The sequence below is a fragment of the Sus scrofa genome, chromosome 11 (assembly GCF_054392235.1).
Source record: "Sus scrofa isolate SSC_HxYL_T2T_F1_AM1 chromosome 11, Sscrofa_HxYL_maternal_Yorkshire_Landrace_v2.0, whole genome shotgun sequence".
Lineage (NCBI taxonomy): Eukaryota > Metazoa > Chordata > Mammalia > Artiodactyla > Suidae > Sus > Sus scrofa.
The window spans coordinates 72,683,700-72,700,879 of record NC_139393.1 but is presented as its reverse complement, the minus strand read 5'-3'; the positions used below and the strand labels follow the sequence as shown (position 1 = coordinate 72,700,879).

The 17,180-nt window shown below is 39.1% G+C and overlaps 1 protein-coding gene across 4 annotated transcripts in view; it reads left to right on the top strand.

Annotated features, from left to right (window-relative positions):
• The first annotated feature begins 557 nt into the window (after positions 1 to 557).
• UGGT2 (UDP-glucose glycoprotein glucosyltransferase 2) overlaps positions 558 to 17,180 on the top strand; it is a 171,828-nt gene continuing 155,205 nt past the window's right edge. For 2 of the 4 annotated variants that reach the window (XR_014819755.1, XM_084982147.1), the window contains exons 1-4: positions 558 to 806; positions 10,456 to 10,538; positions 11,217 to 11,460; positions 16,202 to 16,332. Coding sequence is in view for 2 of the 4 variants with exons in the window: in XM_084982147.1 (XP_084838273.1) it covers positions 11,391 to 11,460; positions 16,202 to 16,332 (201 nt within the window). In the remaining 2 variants the exon portion in view is untranslated. The remainder of the gene's footprint in view (positions 807 to 10,455; positions 10,539 to 11,216; positions 11,461 to 16,201; positions 16,333 to 17,180) is intronic. The other 2 variants (XR_014819754.1, XM_021065792.2) reach the window with 1 other exon arrangement.

Below are 17,180 nucleotides of genomic sequence, written 5' to 3'. Positions count from 1 at the left end.
CCCAGCACCACGTGTCTTAACAAGCACTCCAGGTGATGTCACTGGTTTTCAAACATGATTGCATACTTAAAGCACCTGGAGGGAAGGGCAGGTTAAATATTGTTGATGCCAGACTCTCGCTCCCAGAGTCCCATGTAATTGGTGAGTGGTGTGGTCTGGGCATTGTGCTTTGGCAAAGTTCTACCAGGTGATCTGCATAAGCAATAAAATCTGACAATCCCACGAGGTAGGTCCTTGTCTTTGTTAGGATTTAGTTTCCATCTGTGGATAACATTCACGCTAGTTCCTGCCTTCGTCTCCAGATTTTGCCATATCCAGCCAACCTCAATGGGCCAAAAGCCCAGTTCAGTTTCCCGGCTGTGCGTCCTGTCTGTCCAAGAAGGTCGCGGAATCACGGGAGCTTCCAGAACGTTCCGCATTCCGGCCCCGCCCGCACCAACGTGGCTCGGGGTCCGCCCTGGGGGCTCCTGGGCTGGCTCGGAGCGCTCGGCGCATGCGCCCGGCACACGCCAAGGCCCGGCCCGAGTAACGGACTCGGGCTCCCCCCACCGGAAGTGGGAGGCTGCGCGGCGGGAGGAGCCGGCGGTAGCGTGGCGCCTGCGGGCTGGGCTGTGGGCGTCGGGTCCGAGGGGCTTGCGCTTCTCCCTCCGCGCCATGGCAGAGGCCGCCGACGCCGTGCGGCTGCTCCTGAGCTCCACGGCACTGTGGCTCTTGCTGCTTGGCGCCGGGACGGCCTCCGCGTCCAAGGCGGTGACCGCCCACTTGACCGCGAAGTGGCCCGAGACCCCGCTGCTGCTGGAGGCCAGGTGAGTGCGGGCCAGACCGGTGCCGAGCCCGCGCGGAGGGCGGGTCCGGCTGGCCTCCGGGCGCGCCGGGACCCCGACGGCGCCTCGGACGCCGGCTCCTCGCACTCGCCGCTCGGGCTTGACCCTCAGAGCATCACCTCCTCCCCTGCCGCCGTCTGCTCCGCGCTCACTTGCAACTCCTTGCCGCCCGCGGTTCGTACTTTGCCTCACCCACGGTTTTTAAAACTTTGATTCCTTTGGGTTTTATTAGAATTTACGAACGAGGAAAGAAAGAATGGGAGGTGGACCGCGGCGTTTAATGTGAGCACGTCTCTTGATGTAGGCGGTTAGTTTTCGGCACCGGTACTTGAAGCACCTAATTTCATAAATTAACGTGATTCGGTCAGTTCCTGGGCTGCCTGTGGGGAAGACAGCTTCCCCATAGCCATTCCTTCTTTCTGAATCTCCCCCACTGCAGTTAGTGCATAAGGTATCATTTACTGCGGAGAAACTTGAAGCTGTTGAATTTTGTTTAGTATTCCAGAAGTTAAACACAATTTGAGAGTTCTTGCCTTTAGCCAGCTTGAAGTTAATTTTAATGCCACTCGCTTTCGTAGTTCACCAAAGCAACGGCTTATGGTTCTAAAAAGAGACTTCATCACTCTATATGAGACATTAGATGCATAAGATACTAAAACAGATTTTTTAGGATTTTTGTTTTTTCCTATTGTTGATTTGGAATGTTTTGTCAGTTGCTGCTGTACAGCAAAGTAACCCAGTCATACATGCGCATATGTACATTCTTTTTTTCTCACGTTATCTTCCATCATGTTCCATCACAAGTGACTAGGTATTGAGATATAATTGATGGACCATGTTAGTTTCAGGTGACCAACATAATGATTTGGCATATTTATATGCCGTGAAATCAGCACCACAGTAAGTCTAGGTAACATCTGTCACCATGCAGAAAGTTTTTTTTTCTTTTGTTGAGAACTTTTAGGATCTCTTAGCAGCTTTCTAATGTGCAATACATTATTAACTGTAGTCATCATACACTCACTATAGCCCATGACTTGTTTATTGTGTAGCTGAAAATGTGTTCCTTTTGACCTCTTCTACGCGTTTCACCCATCTGCCTTCCTGCCTCTGGTCCCAATCTCCAACGTGTTCTCTCTATATGAGCGCATTTGTTTGTTGTTGTTGTGTTTAAGATTTCTTAGGGTGTTTGTCTCTCTCTGTATGACTTATTTCACTGAGTCACTGAGACAGTGTCCTCAAGGTCAAGCTATATTGTCACAAATAGCAGGATTTCTTTTACATGGCTGAATAATATTCCCGTGTGTGTGTGTGTGTGTGTGTGTGTGTGTGTGAGTGAGAGAGAGACCACACTTTTGATAACCATTCTTCAATTGATTCTTAAGTTGTTTTCTTATCTTGGCCATTGTAAATGACACAGAACTGAACTTAGGCATGCATACATTTTCCCAGTGATAATGTTTTCATTTTCTTTAGATAAGTACCCAGAAGTGGAATTGCTGGATCATATGATAGGTTTTTTTTTTTTTTTTTTTAATTTTTTGAGGAGCCACCACACTATTTTCTATAGTGGCTGCATCAGTTTACATTCCTATCAACAGTTCACAGGGACTCCTTTTTGTCCACGTCCACGTTAACACCTGTTATCTCTTGTCTTTTTGATGATATCCATTCTAACAGGTGTGAGGTGGTATCTCACTGTGGTTTTTGCACATCACTGATAATTAGTGATGTTGAGTGCCTTTTCATGTACCTCCTGGACATTTATGTGTCTTCTTTGGAAAAGTGTCTATTCAGATTCTTTGTCCAGCTTTTAATTGGATTATTTGAGCTTTTTGCTGTTGACTTGTATGAGTTCTTTCTGTATTTTGGTTACTAACCCCTTATCAGATATATGATTTGCAGATATTTTCACCCATTTGGTAGGTGCCTTCTTGATGATTTTCTTTGCTGTGCAGAGGCATTTTAATTTGATGTTGCCCCATTTGGATATTTTTGCATTCGTTGCCTTTGTTTTTTGGTGTCAAATACAAAAAAACAAAAACATTACCAAGACCACTGTCAGAGAACTTATTGCCTATGTTTTCTTATAGGAGTTTTATGATTTCAGGTCTTATGTTCAAGTCTTTAAGCATTTTAAGTTAATTTTTTTGTATGGTGTAATGTAGTGGTCTAGTTTGATTCTTTTGCATGCACTTCTCTACTTTTCCCAACACCATTTACTGAAGAGAATGTTCTTTCCCAGTTGTCTGTCCTTGACTTCTTTGTCATAAATAAATTGACCATATATGCATGGATTTGATTCTGGGCTATTATGTCCCATTGATCTATGTGTGCCGATCTAATACTGTCTTCATTATGTAGCTGTGTAATATCAATGCCCATAATACTTCTAGCTTTGCTGTTCTTTCTCAAGAGTGTTGAATTTTGGGGGTCTTTTGTGGTTCCATAGAAATTTTAATATTGTTTGTTCTGCATCTGAATAATGCCATTGGAATTTTGATAGGGATTGTGTTGACTCTGTAGATTGCCTTGTACTGTGTATAAATTTCAACAATATTCAATGCATGGACACAGAGTATGTTCCCATTTATTTGTATTATCTTCAATTTCTTTGATCAATGAATATCTTTAAGTTTTCAGTGTACACATCATTTACCCCCTTGATTATATTTATTCCTAGGTATTTTTTGATGCAATTGTAAACAGGATTTTGAAAAAATTTCTCTTATGGGTTGTTATTAGTGTACAGAAATCCAACAGATTTTTGTGTGCTGCAACTTTACTGAATTCATATATTAGTTTTAACAGGTTTTTTTTTTGTGGAGTCTTCTAGGTTTTTGATGTATAATGTCATGTTACTTGCAAATAATGATAGTTTTCTTTCTTCGTTTCTGATTTGGATGCCTTTATTTCTTGCTTGATTGCTTTGGCTAGGACTTAAAGTACTATGCTCAGTAAAAGTGATGTGAGTGGGCATCCTTGATCTTGTTCTTGATCTTAGAAGAAAAGCTTTTAGCTTTCAGCTTTTCTTGAGTATGATTTTAGCTGTGGGCTTGTTTGTTTATGGCCTTTATTATGTTGAGGTACAATTCCCTCTATACTTTTTTGAGTTTTTAATCTTCATGGATGTTGAATTTTTTCAAATGCTTTTTTTGCGTCTATTGAGATGATTGTATGATTTTTATTTTTCATTTGTTAATGTATTTCACATTTATTGATTTTTGGATGTTGAACCATACTTGCATCCCTGGAATAAATCCCACTTGATCATGATATATGGTCTTTTTAATGTATTGTCATATTCAGTTTGCCAATATTTACCTGCGGATATTTGCAGTTATGTTCATGAAGTATATTGACCTGTAATTTTCTTTTCCTGTTGTGTATGTTTCTAGTTTTGGTACCAGGATAATGCTGGCCTTGTAAAATGAGTTTGGGAGCGTTCCTTCCTTTTCTATTTTTGGAAGAGCTTGAGAATTGATATTAATTTTTTTTTTTTTTGGTCTTTTTGCCATTTTCTTGGGCTGCTTCTGCGGCATATGGAGGTTCCCATGCTGGGGGTCGAATCGGAGCTGTAGCCACTGGCCTACGCTAGAGCCATAGCAATGTGGGATCCGAGCTGCATCTGCAGCCTATACCACAGCTCCTGGCAACACCGGATCCTTAACCCACTGAGCAAGGCCAGGGATCAAACACGCAACCTCATCGTTCCTAGTCGGATTTGTTAACCACTGAGCAGCAACAGGAACTCCTGTATTCTTATTTAAATGTTTGGTAGAATTCACTATGAAGCAATCTGGTCCTGGACTTCTGTTGGGAAGCTCTTGATTACTGATTCATTTTCCTTACTGACAATCAGTTTGTTTGGATTTTTCTATTTCACGAGTCAGTCTTGAGAGGTTGTATATTTCTAGAAGTCTGTCATTTTTTCTGGGTTGTCCAATTTGGTGTATAATTATTCATAGTGTCTCTTATGATCCCTTGTATTTCTGTGGTATCAGTTCTAATAAAACAGTTATTGAATAAAGTATTCTAGTTTAAAATATGTTCCCTTCCTTTGTCTTTCCTTCAGTTTCTCCCATTGCTTGTGTGAATCTGATTCCATATTCAGTTCCAAATCTAACTTCTTCCAGTCTTGGGCTGGAAGTTGCAATGTTTAAATTTCTACTTGCCTCAAGTGTTTCAGAGCTGGAACTCCTGTAGGATCCTCCTCAGGTCCTTCACAATCCAGCCTCACTCTGACATACCAACCTAATCATTTGTAGTGGGTTGGAATGCAGCATCAAAAAAGATATGTCCACGTCCTATTCCCTGGAACCTCTGAATGTAACCTTATTGGAAAAAGGATCTTTGCCGATGTACTTAAGGGTCTTAAGACAAGATCGTTATGCATCTGAATGGGTGCTAAATTCAGTATCATTGAAAGATGCAGGGAGGAGAAGACACATACAAAGAGGAGAAGGACATGTGAATGGAGACAGATTGGGTTGATGTAGCCATAAATCAAGGAACACCTGAAGCCTCCAAAAGCTGGAAGGGCCAAGGAAAGGTTCTCCCCCTAGATCCTTTGGAGGAAGTGTAGCCCTATCAATACTTTGATTTTGGACTTCTTCAGAACTGTGAGACAGTAAGTTTCTGTTGTTTAAAGTCACCCAATTTTTGGTTATTTATTACATCAGCCATAGGAAACTAATTTGATTTTGTACCTTGAAGAGAGTTGCTGCTGTAACAAATACCTAAAAATGTAAAAATACCTGTTGAATCTGGCAGATGCTGGAGGAGTTTTGAGAAATGTGGTAGAAAAAGCCTTGATTGCCTTGAGACTGTTGGCAGAAATATAGACATTTAAGGTAATTCTGGTAAGGACTTAGGAGAAAGCAAGGAGCACAATAGAAGAAGCTTCTGTCATCTTAGAGGATATGTATCATGAATAAAACATTGGTAGAAATATGAACATTAAAGGTGCTTCTGGCAAGGGTTTAGAAGGAAATGAGGGGTGTGTCATTGGAAATGAAGAAGGACGACTGTTGTATAGTGGTAGAAAGCTGGCAGAATTGGATTCTACAGTTGTGTGGAAAGCAGAACACATAAGTGATGAACTTGGATAGTTAAGAGGATTTCCAAGCAAAGTATTAAAGGTGTATCACCTGGTTTCTCCTTGTTGCTTATAGTAAAATGCAAGAGCAAAGAGAAATTGAAAAAGGAACTGTTAAGAAAAAAGGAAGCAGCTTTTGGTAATTTGGGAGGTTCTCAGCCAATCCAGATTATAAACGATGCTAAAACTGGGAAACTCAGTGTTGGAAATGTGTGCTTTGTAAAGAAGGCCAAATACCTTTTGTATTTGGCTGGATACCTTCTGTTGTATAGGTAGGTATATGACTCATGGGCCCACTCAACTATCTCAGCAGAAGCCAGGAATAAAGAGGGGCTTATCCGGGAGAAGGATCAGTGGAGGATGTTTTTGTAATGGCATGACCCTGGTGAGATACACAGGAGAACCAGAAAGGTTTTGATTGTTGCATCAACAGGAACACTGCCAGCTTGGGTCAAAAGGGACAGAAACAGGATGAAATGAGAGAAGGCTCTTAGACTTCCAGAATTCTATCAACGGAAAGTTGGCTTATAGAACTGCTTAGCTGCTAACATGTGCTACCTTTCAAGAAAAAGGAATGACACTGAAGGCAAAGCCATAGCAGGCAGCATAGAGGGTAGAGCAATAAGCCACAGAGTATTAGGCTCAGGGTTTGAAACCTAATAGGAACTTTTGTTGGAGTTTGAACTTGCTTGAGTCTGATGACTCCTTTATTTTCTACTTTCTCCCTTTTGGAATTGGAATGTCGGCCTTTGGAATTTAAAATGCTTATCTCACCATTGTATTGTAGAAGCATGTTATTTTTTTAGTTTTATACATTCACATATGGCAAAAAATTTTGTCCCTGGATGAATCATACAGGGCTCATACCTGGTTTAGATGATTCATATGATAAGATTTGAGACTTCTGATGATATTTACATGAACTTTTGGACTTAGAATTGATGTTGTAATAGGTTGAGATTATGTTGGGGGATGTTGCACTGGGGTGAATGTGTTTTGTGTGAGAGACATTGTGAATTTGGGGGATCCAGAAGGTGGACTTCAATGGCTTGAATGGTAACCCCCACAAAAGATAAATCCATGTGCTAACCTCTGGAACCTGTTGTGTTAACTCTGAAAACACCCGAAATCCAGACTTTTGGCTTCCGGGGCTGTGAGAGAATGAATTTCTTTCTCTTTTTTTGATGGCTACCACTGCCGCCTATGGAAGTTGCTGGGCCAGGAATTGAATCCGAGCTACAGCTGTGACCTACGCTGAAGCAGCAGCAATGCCATATCCTTTAAACCACTGAACTGGGCCAGGAATACAACTTGCACCTCTGCAGTGACCTAAGCTTCTGCAGTTGAATTGCTAACCCACTGTACCACAGCAGAAACTCCCTAAATTTCTCTTTTTTTAAGCCACTAAATTTGTGGTAATTTATTTTGGTAGCCTTCACACTACACAGTCCTTTCCTCATTGATACCTTTGTAGACATGTCATATTACTCTCTTTGCCTGATCATTTCCTCTGATAAAACTGTTTGTCTGTTATGTTCTCATAAAATTTGGTCAGTTCTTCCGTAATAATCCTTTTTTCAGGATATAATATGTGCTAATCTCTGTTGTTAAAATGTGACATCCTGGAGTAGAGAATTTCTTATTTATTTTGCCAAGGCGCAATGCACAGAAGTAGGTGCTCAGAAACACTAATTTGATTGAAGTGATCTTACATAAGGCCATGTACACTTCAAACCACTATCAGAATTACCTCTATGGTATAAATGACCCGTGGAAACTGGTCTTTACCTGGGTAATCCATATAGGCGGCTCAGTGCTTTCTCATGCACCTTCTTGTTCTGTTGTGAACGAGTATAAATTGTTAGCAGGTCTTTTATTATATAAACTAAAATCTTTCCTACTATACTTTTATTTATTGGTTCTGATTTATCCTTCTGAACCGAATCTTCTTCTTTGTGACAGTGTAGTAGGCTAGTAAGCCTGTAGTTTATTTGTTTTCTAGACTTCACTGTTCTGCTCATCATCAGGTTCTTAATGTTTCTCTTAAATCAGAATTTTAGAAAATCAAAGAGGTTGAGGGAAATGAATGTGGAAGAGGAACAGTTGAAGAGCGTTAGGTAGATTGAAGGAGCTTGGGAAATAGAAACTTAGGAAAAGTAAGAGCTTTCTGTTTGGGAAGCTCAGTTTTTTAAATTAAAGCCATTATTGGGTATTTCTTTTACCACCTCTATAAGTCTATGTTAAAATGTATATTTTAAAATGTATCCTATAGTTCAGCCTAAAAAGTTGAGTGTCTGTTTTGAGCATGGCCCTATGGTGGGTACTGTTGATGGGTACTATGTAGGAAACAAAGATGAAAAAGTTATATCCCTACCTAAAGACATTTATAATATAGTACTCTTTGCTAGGGATGATTATAGGCTGATGAGGCTGAATTTTACAACATGTGTACTATAACTTACACATAGGAACTGTAGTTATTTCACTTGTGTGGTCCTTGCTGAAAATATTTTTTGGAATAACACTTATAATTACTGTCATGCTCTTTAGTACATAAAAAAATCCTCTATAGAAATATTTTTTCCTGTGTTGGGATTTTTTGGGTAAAACATTATTTGGAACTAAATAGTGTATAAGACAAGTGAACAAATTGAAATGCCAGATTTTTTCTTTTTTTTTTTTTTGTTTAATTTTGATCAAAATAATATCTTGTCTTTTGGAAGGTGAGATGCTGGATTTTTTTTTTTTTTTTTTTTTTTTGGGGGGGCCTTGCCCATGGCATGCATGAGTTCCTGGACCTGGGATCGAACTCAAGCCACACTAGTAACAGCGCTGAATCCTTACATGCTAGGCCACCATGGAACTTCAAGATGCTAATTTAGGTGGCCTCTCAGGGGTATTTTCTCCTCTAAGAGTAATGATGAGTTATTGGCAAATTGCCCCTCAAAGTAATTCAGGAAAAGTTCCAAAAGTGTTTAGAGCAGTGGTATATTGAGGTAATGAGTATAAGTTAATACTTTTTTAAGGTGATTACTTTGAAGGATCATACTCAGATGTGTAAATTCTGGCACATGGAAGAAGTCTTTTACCTCTGTGTGCACAATATATGAAATGACAGTACCTGTTTCGTCACATCAGTAAGTGTTGCTCTCTACTTTGGATTTTTTACCATCCTGTTTTTTTTCAAGTCACGTCCTTTTTAGTATTTCCCATTGTTTCCTCTGCTTTTAGCCTTTTGGTCTTTTTTTTTCTTTTTAATGCCTTTGAGTTGGACACCATTATTAAGAAGAGTTGCTTTGAAATTACTTATTGTTTTAAATTAAATTCATATGCCTTCATGGTTACGTTGATGAATCTGTTTTTCTCACCTCATTTTCCCCCTTTAGTAACCATCTCAGACTCACTGCATTATGTCTTTGATGTCCTTAATATTTTCCATTTAAATTAAGCATTGGTTTAGGTTTACTGAGGCTAGAAAGAAAGATAAGGTGGGCAATAACAAAGAGACTGTACCATTTGTTTGGTGGTTTTGTCCTTTCTAGTTGAAATAGTTAAACCTACTTGTTTTAGGTGTCTTGCACTTTGTTCCTGAATAGCCTTTCACTTATTTCACTGTTTCCAAATGCTTCATATGGCTTTGACCACTGTTTCTTACCTATGCTCTGTGGATAAATGCAGGTCTTTTGGGGCTTCAAGGTTTCTATTAATTTTTTAAAGTAAGATATTTTCTGTTTTAATAATAGTGAAAAGATTGTCTACACTAAATGAAAATAATAATGACTTCTAAAAGAATGTTTCCAGAACCAGGCTTTGTTTATGAAAAACAGGCTGTTTTTAAACTTTTTACTTTTATATAATACTCTAATACCATTAAACTGTACTTCTTAGTGGTATTTCACATGGAGAAACAAAATAAATTGTCCATTTCTTATTTGTTGCTAGTAAAGAGGAATAGCCAAAAGCAATTGCTCATGCAGTCTTTTCCAGTCATGATTATATGCTTGTAGTTGAAACTGATACCTCAGGTAAGAATCATCAGTCTGTTCTCTTTTTTTGTCTATAGTAAATAAAAATCTGTAATTTTAATTTGGGGAGGTTTTCATTTTTACCGTAAGTTCTAATTTGGTTCTAAAATATAGTTTAGGAGTTCCCGTCGTGGCGCAGTGGTTAACGAATCCGACTAGGAACCATGAGGTTGCGGGTTCGGTCCCTGCCCTTGCTCAGTGGGTTAACGATCCGGCGTTGCCATGAGCTGTGGTGTAGGTTGCAGACGTGGCTCGGATCCCGCTTTGCTGTGGCTCTGGCGTAGGCCGGTGGCTACAGCTCTGATTCAACCCCTAGCCTGGGAACCTCCATATGCCGCGGGAGCGGCCCAAGAAATAGCAACAACAACAACAACAAAACAACAACAACAAAAAAAAAAGACAAAAGACAAAAAAAAAATAAAATAAAATAAAATAAAATATAGTTTATAGTATTGAAACCATTTTTCATTTCCATTTGTTAACAGCTTGCTTTTATTTTTTTTAATAGTGAATTTATGGCTGAAGAAAGTAATGAAAAATTTTGGCAGTTTTTGGAAACTGTACAAGAATTAGCAATTTATAAGAAAACAGGTAGGTGATATGCATATTTCAGTTTTCAATATTTGTATTTATATGCCTATATTAAATATGCTTTTTTTTTTTTTTTTTTTTTTGTCTTTTTGCCATTTCTAGGGCTGCTCCCGCGGCATATGGAGGTTCCCAGGCTAGGGGTCGAATCAGAGCTGTAGCCTCCGGCCTACGCCAGAGCCACAGCAACGCAGGATCTGAGCCACGTCTGCAACCTACACCACAGCTCACGGCAACACCGGACCCTTAACCCACTGAGCAAGGGCAGGGACCGAACCCACAACCTCATGGTTCCTAGTCGGATTCATTAACCACTGTGCCACGACGGGAACTCCCTTATTGTTTTTAACGGTAAAGTTTAAGTGCTTAATTAGGTTAAAAATACGAATATTAAATTTGAAAAGATATTTTAATGGAAACTATTCCAAGCATCCATTTCCAAAAGTATTATGTTCTAATGCTTTATTATAAGAAAACTCATGTAATTAGCATATAGTGTATATTCCATTATAATCAAGAAGAGAAATTGTTGAATTATGCTTTTCTCTTTACCTAGATTCCTTTGAAATAGTATTAGTTTTAATCTAGTAGTAGTGAAAATTTTCCAGAACTCCTGAACTCTTAAAATTTTCCAGAACTCTTAAATTCTTTTTTTTTTTTTTTTTTTTTTTTTCTTTTTAGGGCTGCACCTGTGGCATATGGAAGTTCCTGGACTAGGGATTGAATCAGAGCTGCAGCTGCAGGCCTGCACCACAACCACAGCAATGTGGAATCTGAGCCATGTCTGCAACCTACACCACAACTCATGGCAGTGCTGGATCTTTAACCCACTGAGCAAGACCAGGGATCAAACCTATGTACTCATGGATACTAGTCAGGTTCATTTCTGCTGAGCCACAACAGGAACTTTTTCTCAACAAGTCAGGTAACCTCTGTGCTTTCATTTCACTATTGAGAAAAAGAAGTTAGTCATTCCTGCCTTTTTCATATGTATGAGAGTATATATCTATATATACATATATCTTTAGAATGAATAAGTGTTAATTAATGTGTTTCTAAGGGAAGGTCAGATGCTGAAATTAAGTTAGCAGCAGAAGCTAAAAAGTTAATTATTAGGAAGAAGAGTTAAAGAAACAAAAAGGTTAGTTTCCTATCTATGCAGAGAATAGAATAAATGATACTAACATGGAATCCCTTGAGGGAATTCTTTAGCCTTTTAGACAATGGAGAAAACTTACTATGGTGATTAAATAGCTTGACTTTATTCCTGAGTGTAAGTGTAAGATAAACCATGGTTTTAAATGTTTTCAGTGTTCTGACTGCACAGAGAAACTTAAAAGTCTACTGGTAAAGCAATGGGAGATTGTTGTTTGTTGGTTTTGTATTTGTCCTGGTAATTTTAGTTTTGGTATTTCAGGTAAAAATAAGTTAGATTAATATGTCATGTTTTCATGATAGTTAAAAAAATCCAACATCAGGAGTTCCCGTCATGGAGCAGCAGAAACGAATCCAACTAAGATCCATCAGGTTTTTGAGTTTAATTCCTGACCTCGCTCAGTGGGTTAAGGATCCGTGTTGATGTGAGCTGTGGTGTAGGTCGCAGACTCGGCTTGGATCAGATATTGCTATGGCTGTGGTGTAGGCTGGCAGCTGTAGCTCCAATTGGACCCCTAGGCTAGGAACCTCCATATACCATGGGTGCAGCCCTAAAAGAGGGGAAAAAAAAAACAAAAAAAAACAAACCAACATCAGATTTCCTGGCTCTCACCTACAATCTTGAGAATAACTATCCCAAATCTGTTCTCAGTACATGGTTTATGGCCATATTTGGTGCCGTTTTCCACTGGAGGAGCAATCTCAAAGATTACTTTCATAAATTTTGAACTCTTTAAGTTGCTTAGATTTATCAGCATATTTTATACCTGAATGAAACAGCATGCCTGGGTAAGCTGGTGGTGGTCATTAACAAGCTGTATATAAACTCAGGAATATCTAAGCTCTACCTTAAGCAGAGGAGGTGTATGTAGTTCAGGGTTAAACTTAAAATAAATTGTATTAAATAAGAATTACTAACACAAAAGAATAATTCTGTTAACTTCTTCATAATGGTGAGAGTCGAGTGCATATTGCTGCTTCACTGCTGACTTCATTAGGTATAAGAAATGATATATATGAGGAAATAAAAATATCAAAAGCCATCAGATTTTACTGAATTTGTTTTCAAGGCATTATCCTAGAGGAAACATTTAAAATCTTCAGTTATTTGTAATTTTCTAGCTTGAATTTCCATGTGACCCTTTAGGTAATCTTTCCTGAAGAATAATTCCAGGGATCTACTTGCCTAAAATAATGTAAATGCTGAACATTAAATCTTTGGCTAGTTTCTAGTTTCATGCCATTTTGTGAAGACACTACATACATGCCAGCAAATTAAGACCTTTTAAACACTGACTTGCCTGTCTTTCAATCATTTTGTGTGGTTCTGCCACAGAGTTATGTATTTTTTGATGTCTAAAGATTGAAGTGATGTGATGTTAGTTAACCTATGTAGTTTTGTGTTGTGAATAAGAAATGTTCAAGTTTAGCTGTCTCTGGAATCCTTATTTATCTTCACTTCTCCATCTTCTCAGAATAGGAAAATCTCATTCTCAAAGTCCTTAAAGATTTTAATGATTTCTACACAAGTAAAGTTGCTTGTATGTTTTAATGGAAAAGTTTTCAGAAAATGTTATGTTTCTAACTCAGCTACTTATAACTGAGAACCAGATTTGAAGTAGGAAGATGATTGCCATCTCACTGTGTTGCATTTGAAATACTTGTGGAGTATCCAGTTGAGGCTATCCAATAAGCTGATTTAGGTAAGAGATTTAGGTAAAAATAATCTAGGCTGAAGGGTAGGATTTGAGAGTTATCAACATCAAGAAGGTAATTTAAGTTTCAGGGAGAAGGTATAGAATGAGAAGAAAGTAGGTAAAGAACACCAGTGTTTAAGAGATAATCAAAAAAAAAAAAAAAAAAGGGGGGGGGAGTTCCCGTCGTGGCACAGTGGTTAACGAATCCGACTAGGAACCATGAGGTTTCGGGTTCGGTCCCTGCCCTTGCTCAGTGGGTTAACGATCCGGCATTGCCGGGAGCTGTGGTGTAGGTTGCAGATGTGGCTCGGATCCCGCGTTGCTGTGGCTCTGGCTTAGGCCGGTGGCTACAGCTCCGATTCAACCCCTAGCCTGGGAACCTCCATATGCCACGGGAGCGGCCCAAGAAATAGCAACAACAACAACGAAAAGACAAAAGACAAAAAAAAAAAAAAAAAAAAAAAAGAGATAATCAGAGGAAGAACGTTGACTAGAGACTAAGGAGTACCAGGATAGGTAGGTGAAAACCTAGAAAGTGAAAGCCAGGGTAGTAGTAAATGGTAAGTGATAGATGTTATCAAATACTAAAGACAGACCAAGTAATATAAATATTAAGCTTTTAGCAACAGAAAAATTAGGAGTTCCTGTTGTAGTGCAGTAGAAATGAATCCGACTAGGAACCATGAGGTTGCGGGTTCGATCCCTGGCCTTGCTCAGTGGACTAAGGATCTGGCATTGCTGTAAGCTGTGGTGTAGGTCACAGACTCGGCTCAGATCCTGCGTTGCTGTGGCAAAGACCAGCAGCTATAGCTCTGATTAGACCCCTAGCCTGGGAACCTCCATATGTCATGGTATGGCCCTAAAAAGCAACAAAAACAAAAAAATGGTGTCTTTGAGAGCAGTTTCATTGATATAATAATCAAAAGTTACTGTAGGTTGAGGAAGAAGAAATAAATGCTAAGTATTTCAGAATCAACTATGAAGCAAATAAAATGAATCAGTACTTGACTTTGGAGACTGTTACTGCTGCTTTTTTAAAAGATGAGTTATTTATGTATATTAAATGCCACCAGACAAAAATCGAGTGAAAAGTGAAACTAAACATGAAAGATATTGAAAGGGTAAAACCATTATCAGCAGGTTAGTTGGTGAGGATGGATTTTGTTATTTCTGAACATTGGCTAAAACAGTCCAATACATTCATGATGATCTTGCAAGTTACGGCTGAAATACATATGTTTACTTTCTGTCAACCCCTGAATCCTACATCCATTATTGCATTAGAGACAACTTTAACAGTCACCTTGACAAAGTTTGGTGTATGTGGTCTGGCACTATGCACGTTTGTTTCTGTTGACTCTCTTCTCTGTTTTCGTGGATAACCATTCCCCTTTTGACTGATGAGGTCTTATTTCTGTGATGTTACTACATTAATTTCAACTATTTTCTTGTTGACCCTATAGCTAATAGGTCTTCTTTAAGATCCACTTTTAAGATAACATCTCTTCTGATCTCTATTGTGTTGCTTTTACTGTTGAAGGTGAGTCTTAATTGCATTACTTTTTGGTTCTTGGGGAGAAACTCATTATAACTTCCTGAGGAATCACCTGTAGTTTGTTAAAGAAGTAGGAGTGATTGCGCATACCTGCTCTCATATGATGACTCTTTAAAATTACTGGAATAGGCAATTATTATTGCCTAGAACAAAGAGATCTATTCACTACTTAGTAATTTCAGAAATGTATCACATGCCTATTTTGTGTGCCAAAGTTAGGAAGATACAGTTGAAAGGCTAGAAAAGATTCCCGCCTTCACAGTTTATAGCTTAATGGAAAGGACAGCATTATACAAATAATTAGAGAAATAATTTTTAATTACGATTTCAAGAATTGACCTAGAGATGGTACCTGTGCTATTCTTAGTCTTCTCCGTTTTTTTTTGTTTTTTGTTTTTTTGTCTTTTTAGGGTCATTACCCACAGCATACAGAGGTTTGAAGGCTAGGGGTTTAATTGGAGCTGCAGCTGCCAGCCTATGACAGAGCCATAGCAATGTGGGAGCCAAACCTCATCTGCAGCGTATACCATAGCTCATGGCAATGCTGGATCCTTAACCCACTTAGTGAGGCCAGGGATCAACCCGTGTCCTCATGGATACTAGTTGGGTTCGTTAACCACTGAGTCATGACGGGAACTCCCTTATTCTCCTGTTAAATTGCAAATAGGGTCTAAATCTTACCCATGCATTGTAACTCCACAACCTTGGAGTGAATTGGTCTGATATGTTGGCATCTTCCAAATAGATTTTACTTGCAAGATTATTTTTTTCTTCTTCTTCATCTTTTTTTTTTTTTTTTTTTTTTGTATTTTTGCCTTTTCTTGGGCCTCTCCCATGGCATATGGAGGTTCCCAGGCCAGGGGTCTAATCGGAGCTGTAGCCGCCACAGCAACGTGGGATCCGCGCTGCACCTGTGACCTACACCACAGCTCATGGCAACGCTGGATCCTTAACCCACTGAACAAGGCTAGGGATCAAACCCGCAACCTCATGGTCCCTAGTCGGATTCGTTAACCACTGAGCCACGACGGGAACTCCAATGGCAAAATTATTTTCATCTGGACTTGAATTGATTGCCTGGACCTCACTGGAAGATCCAAATAAAGTAAATAATAAAACAGATCTTGATTTTCCATTTGGCACTTTCTACCCTCCCTACTAGACTTAGGATGTAACATTAATTTGGTTAACTCTGCAGTCAGAGATGTGTGTTGAATATGAAATACTAACATCCTTTTCTTTTGAATTCATTTTTATAGAATCAGATTATTCTTACTACAACTTAATCCTGAAGAAAGCTGGACAATTTTTAGACAATTTACATATCAATCTCTTAAAGTTTGCTTTCTCTATAAGGGCATACTCTCCAACTGTTCAGATGTTTCAACAGGTATGTAAATATACCCCAAATGTATTTGACAAAGAAGCATGCTAGCAGTGTACATAAATCTATCTTAATGTGACTATTTTTAGTTCTAAAAGATCTAAAAACTTACAATACCTGGTCCCACAGCCTATCATTGATATTTTCATTGTTACTTTTTTTTTTTTTTAAAGGGCCTCACCTGTGGCATGGTAAGTTTCCAGGCTAGGGGTTGAATTGGAGCTGCAGCTGCTGGCCTGCAGCCACAGCAATGCATGATCCAAGTCACATCTGCGACCTATACCACAGTTCACGGCAATGCCAGTTATCCAACCCACTGAATGGGGGCAGGGATTGAACCTGTATCCTCATGGTTACTAGTCAGGTTCATTACCATTGAACCCAAATGGGAACTCATCATTGTTAGCATTGATTATAATACAAGTGAATATTTTATGTAATTTTGTGGTTATTTGGGATAAAGAGTTTATGAGGGCAAATCACCATTGAAGTGAATGATAATGACACTTTCAATTTTTTTTTGATTTTTAGGTCTGCACCCGTGGCACATGGAAGTTCCCAGGCTAGGAGTCTAATCGGAGCTGCAACTGCTGGCCACTGCCACAGCCACAGCAACACCAGATCTGAGCCTTGTCTGTGACCTGTAGCACAACTCAGAGCAGCACCGGGTCCTTAACCCACTGAGCGAGGTCAGGGATTGAACCCACAACTTCATGGTTCCTAGTCAGATTTGTTTGCCCTGTGCTTCAATGGGAACTCTGACACTTTTAATTTAAAGGGACCTTTGCAACAATTTCATAGCATGTATTTCCTACTATAAAGTTGATTTCGTTAAAATATTTGATTCTGCCTGT